Here is a 21,517-nt window from a genome sequence, read left to right as displayed (position 1 = left end):
CTCGGTTCGTAGCGAGGAGTGGCGGGGCGCGTGCGCACTGAGTAACGCGGCACGGGGGTCCGCGCGGCGAGCGGCGTGGGCTCCACCACCTGTGAGTTCGGGCCCCCCCCTCCGGCTGCCGGGCGCGGCCGGGCTCTCGGGCGCCTCCGCCCCGCCCCGCCCCGCCCCGCGGGTGCCGGCCGCCACCGGCCGGCCTCCGCTGCTTTTCCCGGGAGGGTCGTGCAGCCCGCTCGGCCGCGCGGCGCCGCCGGGGACAGGGCTGCGGTGCTCGGGCGGGGCGGCAGGGGGCGCTGCGCGGAGGGGGGGCGGCGCTGGCGCTGAGGCTGAGGCTGAGGCTGAGGCTGAGGCTGAGGCTGAGGCTGAGGGCGGCGCTCGCCCCTTCGCGCCGGGCTCCTTCGGGCCCCGCGGCGCCCGTCGCAGCCGCTCGGGGCCGAGGTCGGTTGCAGCCCCCCCTGCCCCCGGCGCCCGTCCCGGTGGGGCGGGGAGGGCGCTGACAGAAAGGGCGTCCGGCGGTTCTGCGCCCCGGGATTCCCCGCCGCGGCGGGGTCCCGCCCGCGCTCGGCTCCGCTCCCGCCTCGGCCGCGCCGAGATGCGGAGCGTCCGCCGTCGGCCCGGCGTCGCCTCCTGAGCGTGCCGGGGCCGGCCCGGAGGGCGGCTCCCCGCCTTCCCGCTGCCGGCGGGGCGGCACGGTGGGCGGCGGGCCGCGCCGGGCGCCGCTCCTGCTGAAACGGGCGCTGTTTTTAGCGAGCGCGGTCCCGCGGGCGGCCGTCCCTCCGCGGGCGGCTGCGCCTCAGCGCCGCGGCGAAGCGGCCGCCGTGACGGCCGCCGCGCTGTCGGGGCTGCCTCCCTGGCAGCTTGCGGGCCTTGCCCGCGTTTCTGAACGCCTCTGGGGGAAAATAAGCGACACAGAAAGTAGCTAGGGCGCTGTTGCTTTTTTATGGCTAATAACGAAAAGCAGCAAACTGGTAGGGAGATTTGAATTAGTCTGGATTATACACTGAGCTGGATGGCAACCAGCTTAAAAAGCAAGATACACCGGCAAACCAAGACGGCAAGCAGACAGGTGAGCGCAGGTGGTCCCAAAGGATGGCAGCGACCCTGGGAAGGCTCACGGATGCTATAGTAGCCCCTGGGCACGATGAACACAGATGCTGTTGGAGAAAGACAGCTAAAGATGAGGTGGCCAGTGGATTGTTTCCTCCTTAAGTGGGGAGGACAGCACGATACCGCTGTAAACTCCCCTGTCTTAACAGGGCAGGTAGATGCCGTTTGTTGCCTTTTCTTGCTGCTGTCTTTGATAGCAGGTGCTAGGGGTGTGGTGCGTATCTTTGGGTTTGGCAGAGTTTTGTACATTAATTATGTATAAGTGTGGCGATTTTGTAAATAAAATTGCTGAATAGAAGCTGCGTGGAAGAGATATGTGAAAATCCGTGAGTTATAACCTATATTAAAGGAATATTCAGCCAAAACACCAAATTGGCTTGCTGCGTGATAAATCTGTTGGGTGCTTTCAGCGTCAAGAAAACGTACTTCATTTTATAGTTCTTATTTTTCCTTTTTCAGTTTTTCCCTTTGTGTTTGGGGAGCTGCAACAGTTACTGCTTTGTGTGGGGATGCTTTGTCAGAGAGGGCTGCACGCACGTTTGTGAAATAAAGTGTGAGCCCTGAAGAGCGCAAGTAAAAATCCGGGAATAAGGTGTAACTGTTGTTTTAGAACCAGTAGGGGGAGCACCACATCCTTTTATTAAAAGGAAAAACATCACGGTTTGCAAAATTCTTAGGGATTTACACATAATCCACACATGCACACTTTGGTTGAAAGTTTGACTTACTTGAAGACTGAGAATAGACTTGGATATTAATAGTATGGTGTGTGTTTGTCAGTTTTACTTTGCTGAGGTAACTGGTTTTTTTAACACTCTCTTTGAAGCCAACATGTCTCGAGAGACTGGAAGTCAAGCGCAGCAGTCTCAAGGTGCCCAACAGTCACAGGGTGGTACCAGTTCCTCTTCCAGTGGGTCACAGAGTACTAGTCAGTCTTCCTCAAGTTCTGGGACCCTCAGTTCTTTGGACACTGTTCCCACTCAGGAGCTTCCATCGATCCCCGAGGACCAGGAATCTGAAGAGCTTGTTTCTCAGCCTTGGGGTCGACTCTTTGCACTTGGAAAAGGTTTCAGCAATTGTGGTATGTGCATATTGTAATAAGCCTCATGGTTCATTTGTAGTACCTCAGAACAGATTTGAGCAGCTTGGTAAAAAGCAGTGTCTTCATTTTCAAATTGAGTACAAGCAAATTTAAGTACAAACTTGCAACTCTTGCAATAATCTATTCCGTACTACATCCCAGCATTTACGCTGAGTACCCAGATACACAGCTTCCACAGACTTAGAGGAATTCTGGGGTATTCATGTTCTTTGTTACTTGCTTCATTTTTCCATTTCATAATTTATTTTGTTTATGTATCATATGAGTCTCTGTATTGCTGAAAGTGAACTGAAAACTCTACTATTACTAAAAGGGTAAAATTATTAAAATATTGTAGAAGGTGTTGACAGTGCATGGTGCTTTGTCTGAATTAAGACACATAAACTCGATTGTGTAGGAAGAATCTTGTCTTTGTTGTCCTACTCGCTACCATCTGGCATCATTCCGTAGTGCCATAGTTAATAACTTCCTGCAATTTTTGTGTTCTCTCTCTGCTTTACTTCCCCCTCCTCTACAGACTGCGTGAATGATGAATATTGGTTTGGAAGAGACAAAAGCTGTGATTATAGTTTTTCTAAGCTAGGATTGTCTGAGACTGGCTTCTACCAAAACTATAGCAAGAAGCATTTCCGAATTTTCAGGGTAGGTGCTAAAAAGGTTAACTGTCTTTTTCTGTTTTGGCATAACTGAAAAAGATTGACTTTGGCGGGGGCGGATCCTAAAGAAATCAAAGTTTAAGTACCTTCAGTGTTGACTCCTTTAACAAGACTCTTGGCAACGCTCCATTAACCCGGTTTATCAAATAACCTCAGTAATCTGATTTCCTGAGCCAACAATAGTAAATTTCTATAGTCTGTCATGCCTTTACAGTAAAGTCATTTTTTCCCTACTGTTATCTTTCCCATTTTTTTTTCTCTTTAAGGAAATGGGTCCAAAAAATTCCTACGTTGCCTACATTGAAGACCACAGTGCAAATGGAACTTTTGTTAATAGAGAGCTCATTGGAAAAGGAAAGAGACTTCCACTGACTCACAACTCTGAAATTGCACTGTCTATACAGGCTAATAAGGGTAAAATGTACTGTACCATAAATAGGTTCTTCATGTGTTGACCAAGAGGTTGTTTCTGCAGTCATTTGAGTATGTTTCTTGCAAGCTGAGCTTCCTCACGAGTGCTGTTAAAATACAGCTATGAATTGATGTTTTAGTACTCACATAAAAATTATCCGTATCTACCTCAACTGTAGAAAAAAAAACGAAAAAAGAAAATTTAAATGAAGCTGCATCAGGAACCACCTTACTAGAGTATAAAGTTTTATAGTTGTTTCCCTATTTTTGAAACACTTTTGTGCTTCAGTAGCTGTGCATGTGGTGGTGGGAACCGGGGAAACAGTCTATTCAAGGAAAGTTGACGAAGACCCAGGTACTTACCAGGATGCTGCATAAATAATTAAAAAACCCTCGTAAAATTAGCAGGGCTGGGGGGTTTTTTCTTTGTCTTTGCTTTTCCACTAAGATGCTGTCTTCCTGCTTGTCATTTCTCTTTGTTCCCTGCTGTGACATTGAAATTCTTGCCTATTTTGTCCTTATGCGTAGTGTTAATTGATTAAGCACTGTTGTGAAGTTAATACCAAAGATGTCAGTGTTCAGTAATAAGATCACCTTGCTGACCCATAGCTGATGTCATTTATAGCATCAATTAACTTTTTTATATATTTATGTTTTTCTTCTAGCAGGCAGCATTTTCTCAGTTATGTTGTTGACTATAAAAGCTCAGGAAACATAGTTGTTCGTTATAACAAAATTTTAAAATTAATAACAGGAAAATGATCTCCACTCATCTTCCTAGTGTTTGTATTTTCTGATCTTATGGTGGATGATCAGCTGGTGTTTCCTAGAGAATTCAGAGAGAAATATATCATGTCAAAGACTTTGGGAAGGTAAGCATCCTTCTTTCCACAGTATTAAGCATTAATTTCGTTACCGTTTTCAGTACCTTGTGCTGGAATTATTACCAGTGTTACTTGAGCTGCTGTTTTAAAAAAAAAAAAAAGAGAAAAAGAAAAAAATGAATGATAACACCTGAGTAAACCTGTTCTTTACAACAGCTTAAACAGGAATTTTGGCTTTATTCCTATCATTGGCTTGGGTTTGTAACCTACCGTTAATTGTGAAACTCAGTTTTTTTTTTTCTCTAGAAGAGAATAACAAGTTTTTAAATTTTGTATATTAATTTACTCAGTTACTGGAAGCAGAAGGAGGAGCTTTATGTCAGAATATAGCTTTCTACAACATCACTGTTGAGGCCTACAGACAGAAGGGGAAAGAACTGTTTTCAGGAAAAAGGAGAGAGGCTATCTGAAGTGGAGGCTATTTTTGTATCGTTTGGAAAAAGATGGTCAGTGAAGAATTTGGAGGAGAATGGTTAAGTGGAAAAAAATCCGAGTGCAAAATACAAAGATTTCTTTCGGTGGTATAATTGCTACTTAGTAAAAATAGAAGTATTGTCATACCTATTCTTCAGATTTGTGCAGTCCAGTGTTGAGAGAACTCTTCACTAGGTTCTCTTCTCTTAAATGCATTTGTGTGATGGAAATGCTGACAGGGCTTGTCCTTGATATTCACTGGTACCCCTTGTACAAACAGATTAGTTGCTCTACATATTTACTCCTGCATTTTTGAACGCGTGGCCCTTGACATCACTCGCTATTTAGATAGACTTCCTAACTATTGAATGCTTTCTGAGAAAGTTTTGACAACATGCCATATTCAGAAAGTTAGAACGCAGCAGCCTCAAATAGCGTGTAATCCAGTGCTTTCATTTCATTTGTCTGTACTTGCTATGCAGATTTTGGAAAACCATTTGTAAGCATTAACATAGCTGTGCTTTTATGTTAGTGGTGCCTGTGGAGAAGTGAAACTGGCATTTGAGAAGAGCACTTGTAACAAAGTTGCGGTAAAGATAATCAATAAACGGAAGTTTATGGCAAGTGGTATTAGAGAGGCAGTAAGTATTTTTGTTTGTTTGTCTGTCTTTTGGCCATCTTGCAGTGGTCCTGCAATATTTGGTAACCTCCCTGACTCCCCAGCTCTCTTCAACTAAAGAGGATTTTCTCACTTAATGTCTTCTGTATGTAATTTCAAAATGCCTTTTGATCTTACAGGATCTACAGAGTTCTGTAGAAAATGCTTGCTTTTATTCTTTGACCAATTTCATTATGTTCATAATTTAGGACTGTTTGTTAATGTGGTATATACAAAGGGTGGTGGGGAGTCTTGGGGGGTTTATCTCCTAAAATGCATCAGATGGGCACATCTTAACCAACCGAGTTTGACCAAAAACTTACAAACTCTGCTAATTTTGTTGTATTCTCCATCATAATACTTTTTAACAAAATCGTATGAAGCCTTTTGGGAAGGGCTTTTCATGTGGCTAGTCTTGTAGCAGAAGCCTGAATTTGAAGGAGAAGAACAGGCCAAGTGGCTTTACTCCAACATGAGAAAGAGATCCAAGCAACTTCCTATCTATGACTGTAACTTTAATTTTATATAAGGGTATAAGATAAACTTGGAAGAAAAATGCAGTTAGAGGCAAAAGTGCATGGAAGGAGGAGTTATGTAAGTTGTGCTGCTGTGGATTTACTAACAATAGATCAAGTTGGATTAACCTTAATTTCTTTGATGAGAAAATGGACTTCAGAGCACAGATACAACATACAGAATCTGTTCAAACTGACACAGTATTTCATCGGGTACTGTATAGGAAACTATTACTTGTTTTGTAAAGAAAAAAATTCTAAGGTGGAAAGGTAGCTGGCTGAGGAAAGGATGCCAAGAGGCTTCAGTGGGAGCAGAATTAGTTACTAGTGGAAATTTTCAGTATTTGTCTTGAGATTAGTCTTCCGTACTATTACATTTAGAGATCATGGCACAAAAAGTGGGAATATACTAATTCAACTCTTTGGCACTGACCCAAAGTCTCTGTTGTCAGGAAAGGAAGATTTGCAGTATCATGTATGAAGAACTGATACTTTTGTATGCTGGAGTAATAGAAATCAGATAATGTTTAATAGTGCAAGATCGTGTACTTCAAGATCAGTGACAATTTCTGCTATAATCTATGCTTTTCCTAGTTCAGAGGAGGGGGTAGATATAGTTATTTGCAGATGAATATGTGACATCAATGGGATTGAAAATTGCAAAATGCAATTTTGGAACATTTCTAATAAAGATTAAGAAATGCTGTTATGAATTATAACTATTAAGAAATGCCATTGTACAAAACAGAGAGGACTGCATCTGGAATGTTGTATATGGATTTGATTGTGTGTTCAAAGATGATTGATTTGGATTGGAAGAAGAGCAATAAAAAAAACCTGCTGGGTTGATTTCATTAGTTGAGCCTAAGCCACAGATTAAAAGAATCTGTTTATGTTATCGTGCAAAATAAGGCTAGGAGAGAATAGCATTTAATTTTAGGGTTAGCCCATATGGAAATCATCTTGGAGGGAGGAAAGCTGTTTAAGGGACAATACTGATATATACTCGCCAAGATTTTTTTTTTTTTTTTTGTAGTTTGGAAATGAGGTGGAGATTTCTAACCTGCAGTGAAATGACATGTCTGGAGCAATATCTTGCTACAGCTAGTGAAAGCAGACTGTTCATTTAATTCATTGAAGGTGCCTGATCAGTTTATGGAAAAAGATTATATGTTATGGTCACTTAAAGTAGCAAGGGACGTGAAACGATGGCTTTTCTGGTACTGTCTCTTGTTTCTGATGTGTCTTATTCCAGAACAGCACTGTCTTACCCAATATGTATTTGATTCTTTTAATAGAACCCGGCTTTTAATATCAATACAGAAATTGAAATTTTGAAGAAAATAGATCATGTGAGTGTTACTGTACATTTTTATTCCTTTTTGCTGCCTACTACTTCTGTAGTTCACTGACCTTAGTGTAGTAACTAAAGATCAATTTTATCTGTTTAGAAAATATGTTAAAGGATGCATATAATTTTTCTTGTAAATAAGTCTATCGAACACTTCTTTTTTCTTCTTTTAAGTATACTACGTCTTTACAGATTTGAGGCTTTAAAACCTTGAATAACTGAGATGTAAATTTGAGAAGAAACTTCACAGGAGAAGTTTCAACCCGAACCGCTGTTGTAGAAATCTTTCCTTGATGTGTGTTTTTGTAAATACTGCCAGATAACCAAATATAAAGATTAGATTCCACTGGCAATTTTTTGAATTTGTATCCCCTCTTCCCCTTGCATCCCCCCTGCCCCACAAAAGGCATTTCTTTTGCTTTCATTAAGCAGAAAGTTTGCATAGCTTAATGAACTTTCCCTTGCTTCCCAATGTACTATTGCATATAAAGAAAACATTGAGGATATGGTAATTCACAACTGGAAAAAATAAGGATGCTTGTTGAGCTGTAGTCACCGCAAGAGTTGAATGTTTTTGTGTGTGGAGGTACGGGGGAGAAGACAACACACTTGAATATTAAGTGTTTGCCAAAGCCTGGGGCGCTAGTCAGTTGTGTTAAGTGTTAGTTTAACTGGCATGGTTGAAATCATACTGAAATAGGAACTTTAGGATGATAAACTGTTGATAATGTTAATTTTTACAAATGATTCTACTTTTTTGTGTGTGTCCATTTGTGTTGCCTTTTTTATTAGCCTTGCTTAATCAAGATCAAAAACTTCTTTGAAGCAGAGGATTACTACATTGTTTTGGAACTGTAAGTAACTTATTTGAAACTAAATGCATAAAATGAGATGTTTTTCATAGCCACAAAGAGTGTGTATAGTTCTGAACTCGGGTTTTGTTTGTTTGTTGTGGTTTTTGGTTGTTTTTTTTTTCTTTTGCTGGCCTCCACTGTTCTCTGAAACCTCTGTAAAATTAGGAACTAGGATAGCCAGGAGAGTAATCCCTCAACGCTTTGAAGGCACTTAGTGCCTGGATAGTTCCCCACTATGCTGCTGTTGAGGATTGCTGCTATTTTTTTGATTTTGAGCTTGTAAGAGGAGGCTGATCAAAAAACTTGTAACAACTCCCAGTGAAGGCTCAGGAGATTAGGCCTAATTCAGCAGTGTGTGTGCTGTGTTTAGGACATTGCTTACTCATTTTCAGAAATATATTCCTTCTCTATAGCCAAAATAGCCAAATGTTTTGGTCTCAGTCTTGTCTAATGAGATGAATCTTTTGGAAGTAATATATTGACTTGTTACCTGCATTTGTTTTAGGATGGAAGGAGGAGAATTGTATGACAGAGTGTCAAGGCCAATCAAGATGAAAGAAGCTACCTGCAAGTTGTATTTTTATCAGATGCTACTGGCTGTAAAGGTACATAATCATGAATTCTACCACGAAAAATATGGTTATGCATATGAATGTCAGTCAGATGAATTTTTCTGTCATTTGTCACTTCTGAAACCTGTGCAAGCAATCAGCACAGCGCTTTTAACAAGTTGGTTTAATAAGATTCTTTACCTCAGTGCAGCCAAAGAACATTCAAACACTCTTACTTATTAAAAGCAAGGATTAAAGTAATAATACAGGCTGTGCTCATTGCTGGCAGGATTATCCTGTGAGACTTTTAGTAGTGTGTGGGCAAAGAGTCATCAGTGTAGTAGCCTTCGAAAAAATTAGTGATCAGATGCTTTACTATGCACTCCTGAATAAGCATTTCAGTTCAGCAGACAACAGGTTAAGACTACTATAATAGATCTCAGATACTGAATATTGAGTTCTTACATAAATTTCTTCTAAATTCATGAAGTGGTAAGCATTAGTAAGTTCTGCAAGATTGTTTTCTACATCAAACTTAATTGTCTAGACCTGAATATGCTTTCAGATCAATCTTTTCCTTTTTTCTTTTGACTTAATTTTAATATCTTGCAACTGCCAAAAAAAGAAACTTAATGGTTGTTCTGTGGTAGGTATTAATAAATAATAAACTTAGAATTATTTTCCTCATTAGTGAGTAAACTATTGTATTTTTCCCCAATTCTCATTTTTGGGACACCTGCTCATATAATAAAAGTGGTGTCATTACTTTCTACTTCGTAATGATACTATGTCTTCAGATATAATAAAGAAAAGCTTCCCTTCAGTGTAAATGTGAAGACATCTCTAGTACATATTTTGTACTACTAGTTAGAATCAACGTTGTTCCTAGTTTTAACACAGACTTCATCGTATCTTAATATATCAGTCATTTATGACTGAACTTTGATTCTTGCTTGCTGTCAAACGTTCTCCTAGTGAAGCTAGAAGTCTCTTCTCAGATTTGGAGCCAGTAGAAAACTGGATAGTAGCCTTGCATGTAGACTTCAGAACTACAGATAAGGGAACAATTCTACACTTGCCTCAAGGAAGTAACTTTTTTCAAAATCCTTTGTATATTTAACCTGATGTTGATCTTGTATCTCCTCCTTACTCAGTTTTCCTAGTTATATCACCAGGTTTTTGAACCCTTTTTCAGCCTCCAGCTCTTTGACGACTGAGATGTTTTTCAAATCTGTCTACTAGTACTTACCAGTGTGGGGACTGTTGTGGCATGGTGAACTTAACTGTCTTTGCAAACTGAAACGTGGACTTGTATTTAAGAGGGTATGATCATACAATAATAATGACTAAAAGAAAGGAGAGAGAGATGGAAAACCAGAATTCCTACAAAGGCAACATAGAAGTTTGGTCTTCCTTAGTTCTGTTGCTTTTGCTGAGATGAAGAAAGAAGTATAGCTTTCTAGTGAATGGGAAGAATGGAACACCTTGCCAGGTCTACGTACTGTGCTTGCATTGAGATTTGACATTTGAAGCAGAATGGTGGTTTGTTTTTGTTTGGTTTTTTTTTTTGAGAGTCATAAGCTGTGTAGCTTTAAATGCTTGCATGCCTCTTACACAACCATTTCAGTTATCCTGCCATTGCTATATGAAAAATTGGAAAGCTTATGTTTAAAAAAAGTTAATAGTCTGGTTTTCTTTGATTGTATATCTGTATATATCTAGTATCTTCATGACAATGGAATTATACACCGAGATCTAAAGCCAGAGAATGTGCTACTTTCATCTTCTGAAGAGACATGTCTTATAAAGGTAAGGAAACTTACATTTCTTCTTGTTCATTTAGAAATTTGGGGGTATTCCTTCCCATTCTTCTCAATAATTAGTTAAACATAGCAAAAAAAAAAAAAATTATGGAATTAGTCATACAAACTATGAAGTAACTTAGAACATTGAGGTGTTTTTTCATAATTTTTATTTTACTTTTGTGGATATTTCAACATGTACACTTACTAAGAACAATTGAGAAATGTTGTGCTTGTATAGCACTTAATTGAGTACACAACTTCAAATGTCGATACCTTTTTTTTTCCCCAATAAAATCTAACTTCTTGAATTACAGACAGCATTTCCACAAATATCCAGGCTGTATGGTGACAGGTTTTTTGTTGTTTTGGGGGGGTTAGGGTTGGGCGTCCCCCTCCCGCCCCCGATAAAGCGTTGAATAGATTTGCATGCTTAACTGCTTATTTTTCAAGTAATCTCTTCTAATAAGCTACAATTCCTTTACTCTGTGGTTGTCCATTTACATCCAAATCTGAGAGTACTTTTTGCTAGTGTAAAGTATGATCCTCTGTCATATTTCTCCCTACTCCTCTCCTGTTCTCAGTTGTTGTTTACTGAATATTTAATAATGTTTGGGGTAAATTTTGTTCATAGTCATGTACTGGAACTGACTTGGAAGGAAGAAACTTAATGTCACCTCCTGTTGTATGTTGACAATATGATATATTCTAGTACAGTCAATCTAATATGTAATGTGGTGTTACCATTTTTAAATACAAGATTACAGATTTTGGACAATCCAAGATTCTTGGAGAAACTTCTCTTATGAAAACATTATGTGGTACTCCCACATATCTTGCTCCTGAGGTTCTAAATTCACTTGGGACTGCTGGATACAGCCGAGCTGTGGACTGCTGGAGTTTAGGAGTTATTCTTTTTGTATGGTAAGATACCGTGTAGATGCTGCCTTCGTTGGGCAGTCATTGACATACATGGCTCAAGACCTGGCAACTTCATTATCTTTATTAGGAAGTGAAAGTGTGTTTAAAACTATATACGTGTAAAAGACGCTATGATAGCAGATGCTTTAAAATGTGTGATTTTAGTGTTTCATTTGCTATGACAAAATCTGTGTTGTTTAACCTGTTTTCTTTTATATAGCTTGTGTGGATATCCACCATTTAATGAGCAAAATACTCAGCTATCTCTGAAAGATCAAATCACTCGTGGAGAATACACGTTCATTTCAAAAGAATGGAAGCATGTATCAGACATGGGTATGACTCCATTACAGTGGGTAGCAGAATATCTAGCTCTTTTCTTGTTGTTTTTGTTTTCCTTTAACTTCCTTTCAGCTGTATGACACACTGCATGTTGATATGTTTAGTTTTTAAAGTAGTCTCTTAAAAATGTGTTGTGGGTTTTTTTTTAAGTTCGAAGTTGAAGCATTAGAAAGAGTAGATACATTTTCACTGAAGAGGTTTCTTAGTAATATTTAGCTTTATTAACTACAGAAGTATAGAGTTTGTGGGCACACACATCCATTTTTCCTCTTTTCACTTTTTCTTCTGACTTTATCAAGCTGGTCTACAAACTTTGCCTTGCTCAAAGATTCTTCAAGTGTTGAACCAAAAATGCCAGGAATTTAAGGGATACGAGTTAGGAATTCCAAGAGAGAAATGTTAAGAGTAATTTCATAGTGCTAGTCTTTGAGCTTAAAATACCAGCCACATTTGTGGAATCAACTATCAAGTTTGGCCGACTGTAAGCTAAGTAGTCTGCAAAACTAATTGAGTTTTTGCATAGCAAACTAAAATGATAGCTACTGTCTGCATGCTTTTCTTCAGGACATTTTATATACACAAAATAATTGTAGTATTTGCCTTGGATATTCCTTTGTCAGTGCAGAGGAGTTTCCAATAAATTATGTGATCATTCTTTTTCTAATAAACTTACCAAATATAACTCCTTCCTGAATTATTTGAAGCTTATTCAATAGTAAGTCAGACATATATGGGAATGGAAATTATGTTAAGGTCATACATAGTCCTAATGGTATGTATAACAGGATAATCAGATACAATGAAAAGTAAATCTTGCCAAAATTCCTTTATGGGAGATTTGGAGTCATAAAATATGACATAAATGCCATATTTTTCACAGTGGCTATGAAGCAGTTTCCTAAGAAAATGAAGTTTATGTGATTATGTTGAGCATACATGTGTATGTCTTGTCTCTTCTTTCCCATCTTCCCAGCTGGATAATCTGCTTTCCAAGACACTGTAAACGAGGAAACTAAATTAAGCTGTCTTTGCTTGTCCACACTAATACTGAAGCTTTTAGGAAAGTGCTGAACTTCCTGTGCATTATGTTCCTCAGAACATAAATTGTGGACATGCTCAGTATATCTACTGGTAATTTTGGTATACTGAAAAGTGTTGTATCATGTGCATGTGAAGGAAAAATGGTTACAGTCTGCAGACCTCCCTATGCATAGGAAAAAGAAGAGTGATCTGCCTCGCCGGTATTTTTGGGCATTGTTCTGAAGTGTTGTAAGATGCGTTGTCGCACATAGCTTTAGTGTATGCATATTGCAGAACTTATCTTTGGGTAATGAATTTATTGATCATATGCCAACCAACTCTTTATTATCTTAGCTCTGGATCTTGTGAAGAAGCTGTTAGTAGTGGATCCAAGCAAACGTCTTACAACAGAGGAAGCCTTAGAGCATCCTTGGCTTCAGGTAGGAATTGAGTCTTAACTGAAGTACAGCAAAGCTGGGTTGTTCTGGGGATAACTTCTTGATGTAAATTCAAAGGCAGTTCAATAGCCTGAACATTACGAGGTTTTGTTGATACAGCGTAATTTGCTTCTGCAAGGAAGCAGGGGAACACTGACTACTCTGGTCACCAGAGATGTAACGCGTGCCTGATCCTGCTTCTGTGGAGAATACTATAAAAGGGATACAATGATGGGCAATGAGAGCTTCAATTCTTTAGCTTCATGGGAATAACAACTGTTATCTTAAGTCAGAGCTTAAGTCTGCCTGTCTATAGGTTGTCTCTGACAGTAGCCAGCAGAAGAGCAACTGTAATTTGGTGCTTCTCATGGGCATGCGCTGCCGCCTGCCTGCCAGCTGGATATACAGTTTCTGCTGGCTGCTGTAAGACTGGAGAGATCCTGATGCCTACTTACAGAAAGAGAAGAGAAAGAAAAGGCCATATGTTTAGGAATTATTTGTTTGTTTTACTGGCATTTTCAATGACGTGTAGGAAGAGGAGCCATCAGATCCCAACCTGTAGGATGACGTTAGCCCAGATACTGTAGCCACCACTTTCCTGTTGGACAACTCTAAACCAAACAGAGTGAGCATCTTGAACAGACTGCTTCCATGTCTCTCTGTTGGAAGCAAGATGATCTCGCAGCACGTTGTTGTGTGTCAAAGCCTTTGTGGGATGGAGCCTTCTCTTTCTTGCAGCATACAGAACAGAGTTGCTTCTTTGCTCTCCCAACAAGCAAATGCTGACTCTGCAGCACGCAGATTTTCTTCTTTTCCTGTTCTCCTTGTCTTTTCCTCTTGCAATGGCAACTAGACCCCCTGTTGTTTTTCAGTGTGTTTATTTTCTTGGCCCCTGTCCCTGGCAAAGCCTTCACTAGCTCTTACCCCTTCCTATTGCTGCTTTTACAGCATGGTATGCTTTCTCGGTCCTTCAGTTCCATGGTCCTTTTCCACTGTTGTTGCTGCTATTTGTAGTCTTGTAGCCTTGCCTGATGCTGTTCAGTGCCTTTTCCCACCCTAAAGACATCTTTGCTTGATTTCCCTTTTAATTTGACTTCTCCTTTGCCCTCCATCTTGTCATGAGGTCTCCATATGTAGGTTTTACCTTGCCACATCACACTCTCTTCTGCCAGAGAGAAAAAGGAATCAGTAACTTCTTCCTCTCTTCTTCAAAGCAGCCACACTATGCTTAGTTTTATGTCTGTTGCCTTTTCTCTTTATTATCTGAATAATGCATCATCTTTGTGGCTTAACTATCGAACAGCACTGCAGCTCACATGACTTCGTATACTCTCTGCACAGGCTGAGGGCATTTCTCAGCTTTGACCAATTTGATTACCTCCTGATGCAGCCTAACCCATGCTAGAATGTGTCTTATTGCTAACTATTGGGACCCTTGGCAACAGCCATAAGAACTTGTGTAGGAGAGCTTTTTGTTCTCTTGGTCTCATGATCTTTATCACATCGTCATATAATAAAGGTGGCTCAAAGCAGCTTGGGTCCTTGCCAAGTAACGTAATTCTCTCAGACTAAATCCGCAATATCTCATGGTTGATGCATCTCCAGTAACCTGTATTCAGGTAAGGGAGAAGGACTCAGATTCTATAATTTGTCCACCTGTCCAGCTGGAAGAAGGCGTTTCACAGTTCATATATTCACTATTCTGTAGCTATCCCATGGATGTTTGACTCTGGATCATGTTTTATAGGCATTGTAGAGTACTGAAGAGTTCTGTCAAGCTAAACTAGGTCCTGTTCCAGCCTATCACCTTTAGCTAAGTGGTGTGTCAGAAATCCTGCAGTCCTGTCATCTCTGGCCTTTCCGTCAAAACAGCTGTGTTTTCTTTGTGAGAGGAGGATAAAACTGATTTTGATGTTAAGAGAATCAGAATTCAGTGGTCCTAATGGTAAATACCAACAATGAGCTCCTTGTGGTCTCTCCTCAGGAAGACTGGGAATAGGTAGAGCTTGCAAATATCTGCCTGGGTCAACACTGTAGATTAGTGGTTGAGCACAAGTGATAGGTACAGTTCTTTCTGCTTCTGTGCCATGCCATCCAGCAAGTTGCAAGTCTGTTGCTCTATTTAATGCCAGCTTTTCTGTCACTAATTCTTTCCCACCAGCCAGCTGGCTTCTTCTGGAAGGTGTGGTGCCAGCTCAACAGCAGAGGTTGACAGGCCTCTCTGTCTCTATTTTTGTTGAAGGATACTGGTATTAAGCTGCTCCTCTCCATACTCTGGTGCTACTTCAACACCCTTTGTATGCCTCCATGACCTGCTCTGAATTTAATGGAAAATCCTGGGTCTCTGGAATTTTTTCTCAGAAAACAAAGCCCAGTCTGCATCTGTAGGTAGTCTGTGCTTTCAAATTTTTAGTCCCTGCAGAGAGGACTGCAAAAGACCCATGGAGTATTCTGCTGAATACCTTCTTTCAGTACAGCCAGCAGCTTCTGCATCCTGTCTGAGACACCTCTTCTCAGAACTCTTTAACATCTGAGAATCAAGATGCGTTTTTTAGAGACCAAGTCTGACTGTGGTTCTGATAGGATGGACCTCCTCCTTTGAGCATTGTAACAGAGTCCCACTTCCTCATCTTGTTTGTGTGGGCAGGCAGTGCAGAATCCTGCAGAGTTTGTTTCTGGCAAGTGTCCAGGACTACTGTGCTCTTACTATGATGAGTATGAATAAATGTCACTGGTTTGGGAATCCTCTGAGTAGGAGGTGATGGTTTCCCTGTGTCCTGTTACAGTCTAGTTAAGTTTGTGAGAGGTAGTCTTTAGGTGGTCTTTTATCAATTTTGGCACTCCAGAGGTGACCACTGGGCCTATGAGCTTTCCTGGATGTTTTTGCTTGAGGAGGCTGAAGAAAGTCACCCAGCCTACCTCTGAGCCACACAACGGGTTCTATTTACTCATGCTGAGCATAATGCTATTCATGTTCCCGCACTGGGAACAGTGTCTGGTTTCAGATGCTTAGGTAAAGAGCATAAGAAACAGGGTGAAAGCAAAGGAGTATCACTCTGAGACAGAAAATGCATTTGGATGGCTGTTTTTAGGTCATTAACTTGTCCTAATTATACTGCTGGACATCAGAAAATTCTTCCTGGCATTCCTGGCTTTTACTACTGTAGTTTTGCATGTAACTTCTACAGTGAGTTAATTGGATGTAAATTCTTACATTTAGATTATAATTCTGAGCAGGAAACGTTATTGATAAACCATGGTACACTGATTTTAAGAATCGCTGGTATGCGTAATGGGAAAGGGGAAATATATGACAGTGATTTAGACAAGCTGAGGATTTGAGATATTTCAGTATGTAAACTCAAGCTGTTAGCTTCTTGATTATATATTCCCTTTAGGGACACCTCTTACTGTTACGTTTTATTTTGAAGACAGGACAAAAAGTTTCCAAAAACATCATATCCGCAAATCCAAATGTCCTCTAGCATTCAGATGCCATTCTTTAAACTGTTTCCCTTCATAGGCTGTTACTAAGAGTATCAGTTGTTTATAGGTGATGTACACTGCCTACTTGGAAGGCCAACATCCAGTATGTTCAGTTCTAGATATCACACACGTTGAATACTACCACCAAAAGAGCTCCTTGAGTCCTGTTACTGTGAGTAGTGAGAAGGAGTTACTGGCTCCCCACTCCCTCTTGTGTTGTCTGTAAGTATTGTCTTTAAAAGTTAGTATGGAAAAAACACAACAGACGCATACTTTTTGCGTACAGCTAATGCCTGTTAGCCTTCTCTAATGATTTTGGGTCCACTAGGGAATTTTTCAGACATTAAAAGTAAGCATGTTCTCCAAACAAAACTTAATTTCTACAGCTTTATTTAAACCAGTAGTGCTTTCAAACTAGTCTTTTAAATACCTGTGCTGTTTATGCCATTCTTTGCTTAAATCTAAAACTCTAAAACTTAGTGGGCTGCTTAAACCTAAGTACCACTCAGTGGAGATGCCTTACCTGTATTTACCAGGTACTTAATAAAACATTTTTCAAAGGCATATAAACAATTACTTGCTGTTTCTGCCTCTGAAAACTTCACTGGGTTCTTTTGAATGGGACAAGATTATTTTGGTTGCATGCTGAAGAAAAACTCAGGTGTTTGTTATATAAATGGAAAAATATTTATCTTATCTTACCCATCAACTCAAATGTAGCCACAGTCAAAGCAGGTGACACTGGAAAAGAAAGACAAGTCCCAATTCTATATAAAATAATCTGGATGTTCACATTAAAGCCTTTTTGTAGCACTTAAGAACATATTTAAACCAAAAAAGGAGATACTGCAATACTCCATAACTTAGAAAAAGAACCCTCTCCCCTGCCTTCACCCAAAAACCCCAGTTAAAACACTTGAAATCCTTAGGAGTTCAGTGATCCTTATTTCTAATCGTCTCTAGCAGTGAATGTCCCATTCACTTCTCTTTGAGTTTCCCAATGTTTGCTGTGATAATGGAACAAAATTATACAACCTGTTAGCTTCAGTCATTTAGAATAAATGTCTGGTTTTGGTTCTAGATCAGTTGTTCAGTTGGTGAACACAGTCACTGTTCAAAGCTCAGCCAAAGGAAATGACCTGTATTAAATCACTTTGAGCAGCATACTTCATTTAGTCCTGGGAAAGGTTTAAAGACCTGATTTCAGGTTTGGAAGTCTGATTTAGGGTTTGCAGGTAATCCATAGCAACCCATTCTAATAAAATTCCTGCAGGAGAAATTGAGAACGAGATTTTGTTTTTAAAACAGGGAGTATACTATGTCAACTAAATGTCTTGTTCGCACTGATTTCCTGGTCCCTGAGGTTGCCCAGCATATACCAAGAGCACCCCGGTAGCTGGCAGCTGCACCGGAATGAGGTTACATGCTAGCTTTGTCTCTTGAAACATGCCTGACTTTCTGCTAAACTAGCTTCTCTTAACAAAGGATCTCTGCTGCCCTTCCCTCCTCTTAATGCTTCTGCAGCCAGGCCTGTTTATGCACAACTGAGACTAATAAGTCCACTTCTTTCGCAGTGCATGTCTCCCAGACACTTTCCTTCCACTAATGGCAGCTTCTGGCTTACCACTTCGGGTAAATAGAGAATGAACTGTACTATCCAGTGAACTTCTGTAGAGATATGCATGCTCTATGAATAATACAATATTTGTTGATAATCATTTGGGTTTTCAAAAGGGGAAACTTCACTTCAGTGAAATGCTTGCCCAAATTCTGAATATTTGCTTTCCAAATGTTTTAATTTACAACCTTTAATATGTTCTATGGACTTACTTATGTTAAGGATAACTGTGGGATGCTTTTTAAGGTAATGTTTTGTTTGAAAGTTTGATGTGTGGGTTTGTTTTTTTTGGTGATTTTTTTTTTTAGGGTATGGGTGTTTTAGCTGGTTCTTCTCTACCTACTGTGTACAATAGGTTTGCTTTTGGGGGGGGGGCGGTAGTGAAAACTACCCAAACTTGGGATACTGATGAAGCTGAGCTAGTGGAAATGAAAATACGCCGTTAGAAAGGGAAGTCATTCTGAGAACTGAATGTAAGACTATAAGGAAAATACTTGTTTTTCAAGAGTGATTAACTCTGTTTTGGTGAAAGCAGGACACAAGTCCTGATAAGGCCTCTTCTGATAAGGCTGACTAATGAATTACCTGCACAAACTCCTAGCCTGTATGTTCTGTTCTTTCAATGTTGTTATACTTTGTTGAATGACACTGCAAGTTCAGTTTTAGCTTGACTAGTATTGGCTAAGTAGTTATTGAGGGGAAACTGTTTCTTTGTAGAATGAAATAGAACTATTTTTTCTTACCAGCACTGTACATAAACCACCTGCTCAAAATTCTACTGTGGGGCATATCGGAAGCATAGAATCACAGAATGGTTTGGGTTGGAAGTGACCTTTAAAGGTCATCTAGTCCACCCCCCCGTGCAATGAGCAGGGACATCTTTCACTAGATCAGGTTGCTCAGAGCCCTGTCCAACCTGACCTTGAACACTTCCAGGGATGGGGCATCTACCACCAATCTGGGCAACCTGTTCCAGTGTTTCACCACCCTCAGCGTAAAAAATTTCTTCCTTATCTAGTCTGAATCTACCCTCTTTTAGTTTAAAACCATTACTCCTTATCCTATCGCTACAGGCCCTATTAAAAAGTCTGTCCACATCTTTCTTATAAGCTCCCTTTAAGTATTGAAAGGATGCAATAAGATCTCCCTGGAGTCTTCTCTTCTCCAGGCTGAACAACCCCAACTCTCTCAGCCTGTCTTCATAGCAGAGGTGTTCGATGTCCCTGATCATTTTTGCAACCCTCCTCTGGACCCACTCCAATAGGTCCATGTCTTTCCTGTGCTGAGGACTCCACTGCTGGACGCAGTGCTCCAGGTGGGGTCTCACCAGAGCGGAGTAGAGGGGCAGAATCACCTCCCTCGACCTGCTGGCCGTGCTTCTTTTGATGCAGCCCAGGATACGGTTGGCCTTCTGGGCTGCGAGCACACATTGCCAGCTGACAGTCAGTTTTTCATCCACCAGTACCCCCAAGTCCTTCTCGGCAGGGCTGCTCTCAAATCCCTTCATTCCCCAGCCTGTATTGATACCAGGGATTGCTGTGACCCAGGTGCAGGACCTTGCACTTGGCATTGCTGAACATCATAAGGTTCACATGGGCCCACTTGAGCTTGTCCAGGCCCCTCTGAATGGCATCCCATCCCTCAGGCATGTCAGCTGCACCACTCAGCTTGGTGTCATCTGCAAACTTGGTGTGGGTGCACTCGAGCCCACTGCCTATGTCGTTGATGAAGATAGTAAACAGTACTGGTCCCAATTCAGACCCCTGAGGGACGCCCCTCGTCACTGATCTCCATCCAGACATTGAGCCATTGACCACTACTCTCTGGATGTGACCATCTAACCAATTCCTCACCCATCAAATAGTCCATCCATCAAATCCATACCTCTCCAATTTAGAGAGAAGGATGTTGTGGTGGACCGTGTCAAAGGCCTTAAGAAGTCCAGATGACATCCGTAGCTCTTCCCTTGTCCACTGATGTAGTCACTCCATCATAGAAGGCCACTAGGTTGATCAGGCAAGACTTGCCCTTGGTGAAGCCATATTAGGAAGGTGTTTATTTGGGGGGAAGTGGGGGAACCGCCTTTTCTCCTTTATTCATTCATTCTTTAATTGCTGATCCATTTCATTAGCCAAAATGTAGGCTTTTCCCTTAAATATTCCATATACTACTTAGAGTTACTGCTTTTTTTCACAGGATGAGTGTATGAAGAATACATTTCAACAGCTACTTGCTCAGACACGTGCCAATATGAATCCACCACAAACATCAAAAATGGTATGTGTAACAGATTATTTGAAGATTAATACTTGATGCATAGAGAAACTAGATTTTGAAGTAATCCATAATAAGAAAATCAATTAATTTTGAGAACTTACAGCCAAAATGCCCATTTCTCTATGTAGCAGTCTGCTAATTATCTCTGCCTTCTGAATAGAAGCAATGGACTTTTGTGCTTTGGCAAGACACTGTTTAAATGTATAGAAAGTGTCTCCTACGCTTTAAAGGATTATTCATATATTTAAAATTAAATTGTTGAACATGTATGTTTTGATGGATTCAAGTCACAAATGTTCAGTAGTCAAGGAAAAATTCTCATGTTAGTGAAAGTTTAGAATGCTATTGTGACATTCATTACCAGATGCTCATTAGGAGAATTTTAAACAGTAGTGGAAGATAAAGCTGGGGGCAGTGTCTTACATGAGAAGGATCAAATATCATTAGATAGATCTTGGTAGAGAAACATTTGTTAGTCATGCTGCTTTTTTTGCTCACAGAAAGGAGACTTTATCCAACATCTGTAATTCTGTAGCAAGCAAAACAGTTAGGCTCTGTCTTACCTGATTTCATGTAGCCATCCTGCTGTATCTTTCTTTTAGCCAACCACAACAAGAAAGCGTCTCCATGAAAATGAGGAAGAATCTGGCTCTTCTAAGCGTGCTGTTCCTTCTACGTCATTTCAGAAAATGAGGTGAAGAAAAAGAGAAAGTGACTTTTGTTAATTATAGCTTTTTTTATGGAAAGCAGAATTTTTATTTAAGAAGAATCTTAATAATGGAATAACTGTTGAAGATGCAATTGCTAAATAAAAATAACTTTGTAAGACTGAAGTGACTGCTGTGTATGCATCAGAATCTACACAAATAGTCATGTTCCATTTCATCCAGCTGTCTGACTCAAGTAGAGTATCAGAAAAACTCATGAACTAAGTTACTAAATTTTTTAGGCTAGCTTCATCACCACTTACACTTTTTGTTTCTTCTGGTTCCAGTTTCTAGGTTAGTCATGGAAATAATGCTTAGTCCTCACAGATGAAAAAGGAATACTAAGTTTGCTGAGCTTTTGCCTGAGACATAGTATTACCTGACACAAAATGCTGCCCACAGACTTC

General features: G+C 40.4%; 1 protein-coding gene across 4 annotated transcripts; it reads left to right on the top strand.

Moving 5' to 3' along the window:
• Window positions 1-5: 5 nt before the first annotated feature.
• CHEK2 (checkpoint kinase 2) lies at window positions 6-21,228 on the top strand. Of its 4 annotated transcripts, XR_012996557.1 has the most exons (16): window positions 6-91; window positions 1,931-2,185; window positions 2,724-2,848; window positions 3,129-3,276; window positions 4,055-4,145; window positions 5,104-5,212; window positions 7,043-7,096; window positions 7,888-7,949; window positions 8,455-8,554; window positions 10,223-10,309; window positions 11,063-11,226; window positions 11,444-11,559; window positions 12,940-13,025; window positions 16,576-16,730; window positions 20,323-20,403; window positions 21,006-21,018. XR_012996557.1 is itself a non-coding variant. In XM_076352999.1 (15 exons), the coding sequence occupies exons 2-15, from the start codon at window positions 1,936-1,938 to the stop codon at window positions 21,099-21,101; spliced, it is 1,569 nt and encodes a 522-aa protein (XP_076209114.1). In that variant the 5' UTR covers window positions 6-91; window positions 1,931-1,935; the 3' UTR covers window positions 21,102-21,228. The 4 variants fall into 4 exon arrangements, 3 of the variants coding, with proteins under 3 accessions (XP_076209114.1, XP_076209116.1, XP_076209115.1); XM_076352999.1 differs by lacking the exon at window positions 16,576-16,730 and having other exon boundaries at window positions 21,006-21,228; XM_076353000.1 differs by lacking the exons at window positions 6-91; window positions 16,576-16,730 and adding an exon at window positions 898-1,063 and having other exon boundaries at window positions 21,006-21,228.
• Window positions 21,229-21,517: the final 289 nt, after the last annotated feature.

Source organism: Aptenodytes patagonicus, chromosome 15 (genome assembly GCF_965638725.1).
Source record: "Aptenodytes patagonicus chromosome 15, bAptPat1.pri.cur, whole genome shotgun sequence".
Lineage (NCBI taxonomy): Eukaryota > Metazoa > Chordata > Aves > Sphenisciformes > Spheniscidae > Aptenodytes > Aptenodytes patagonicus.
Note: the sequence above shows the minus strand (reverse complement) of the source record. Positions and strands in the feature narration are given on the sequence as shown.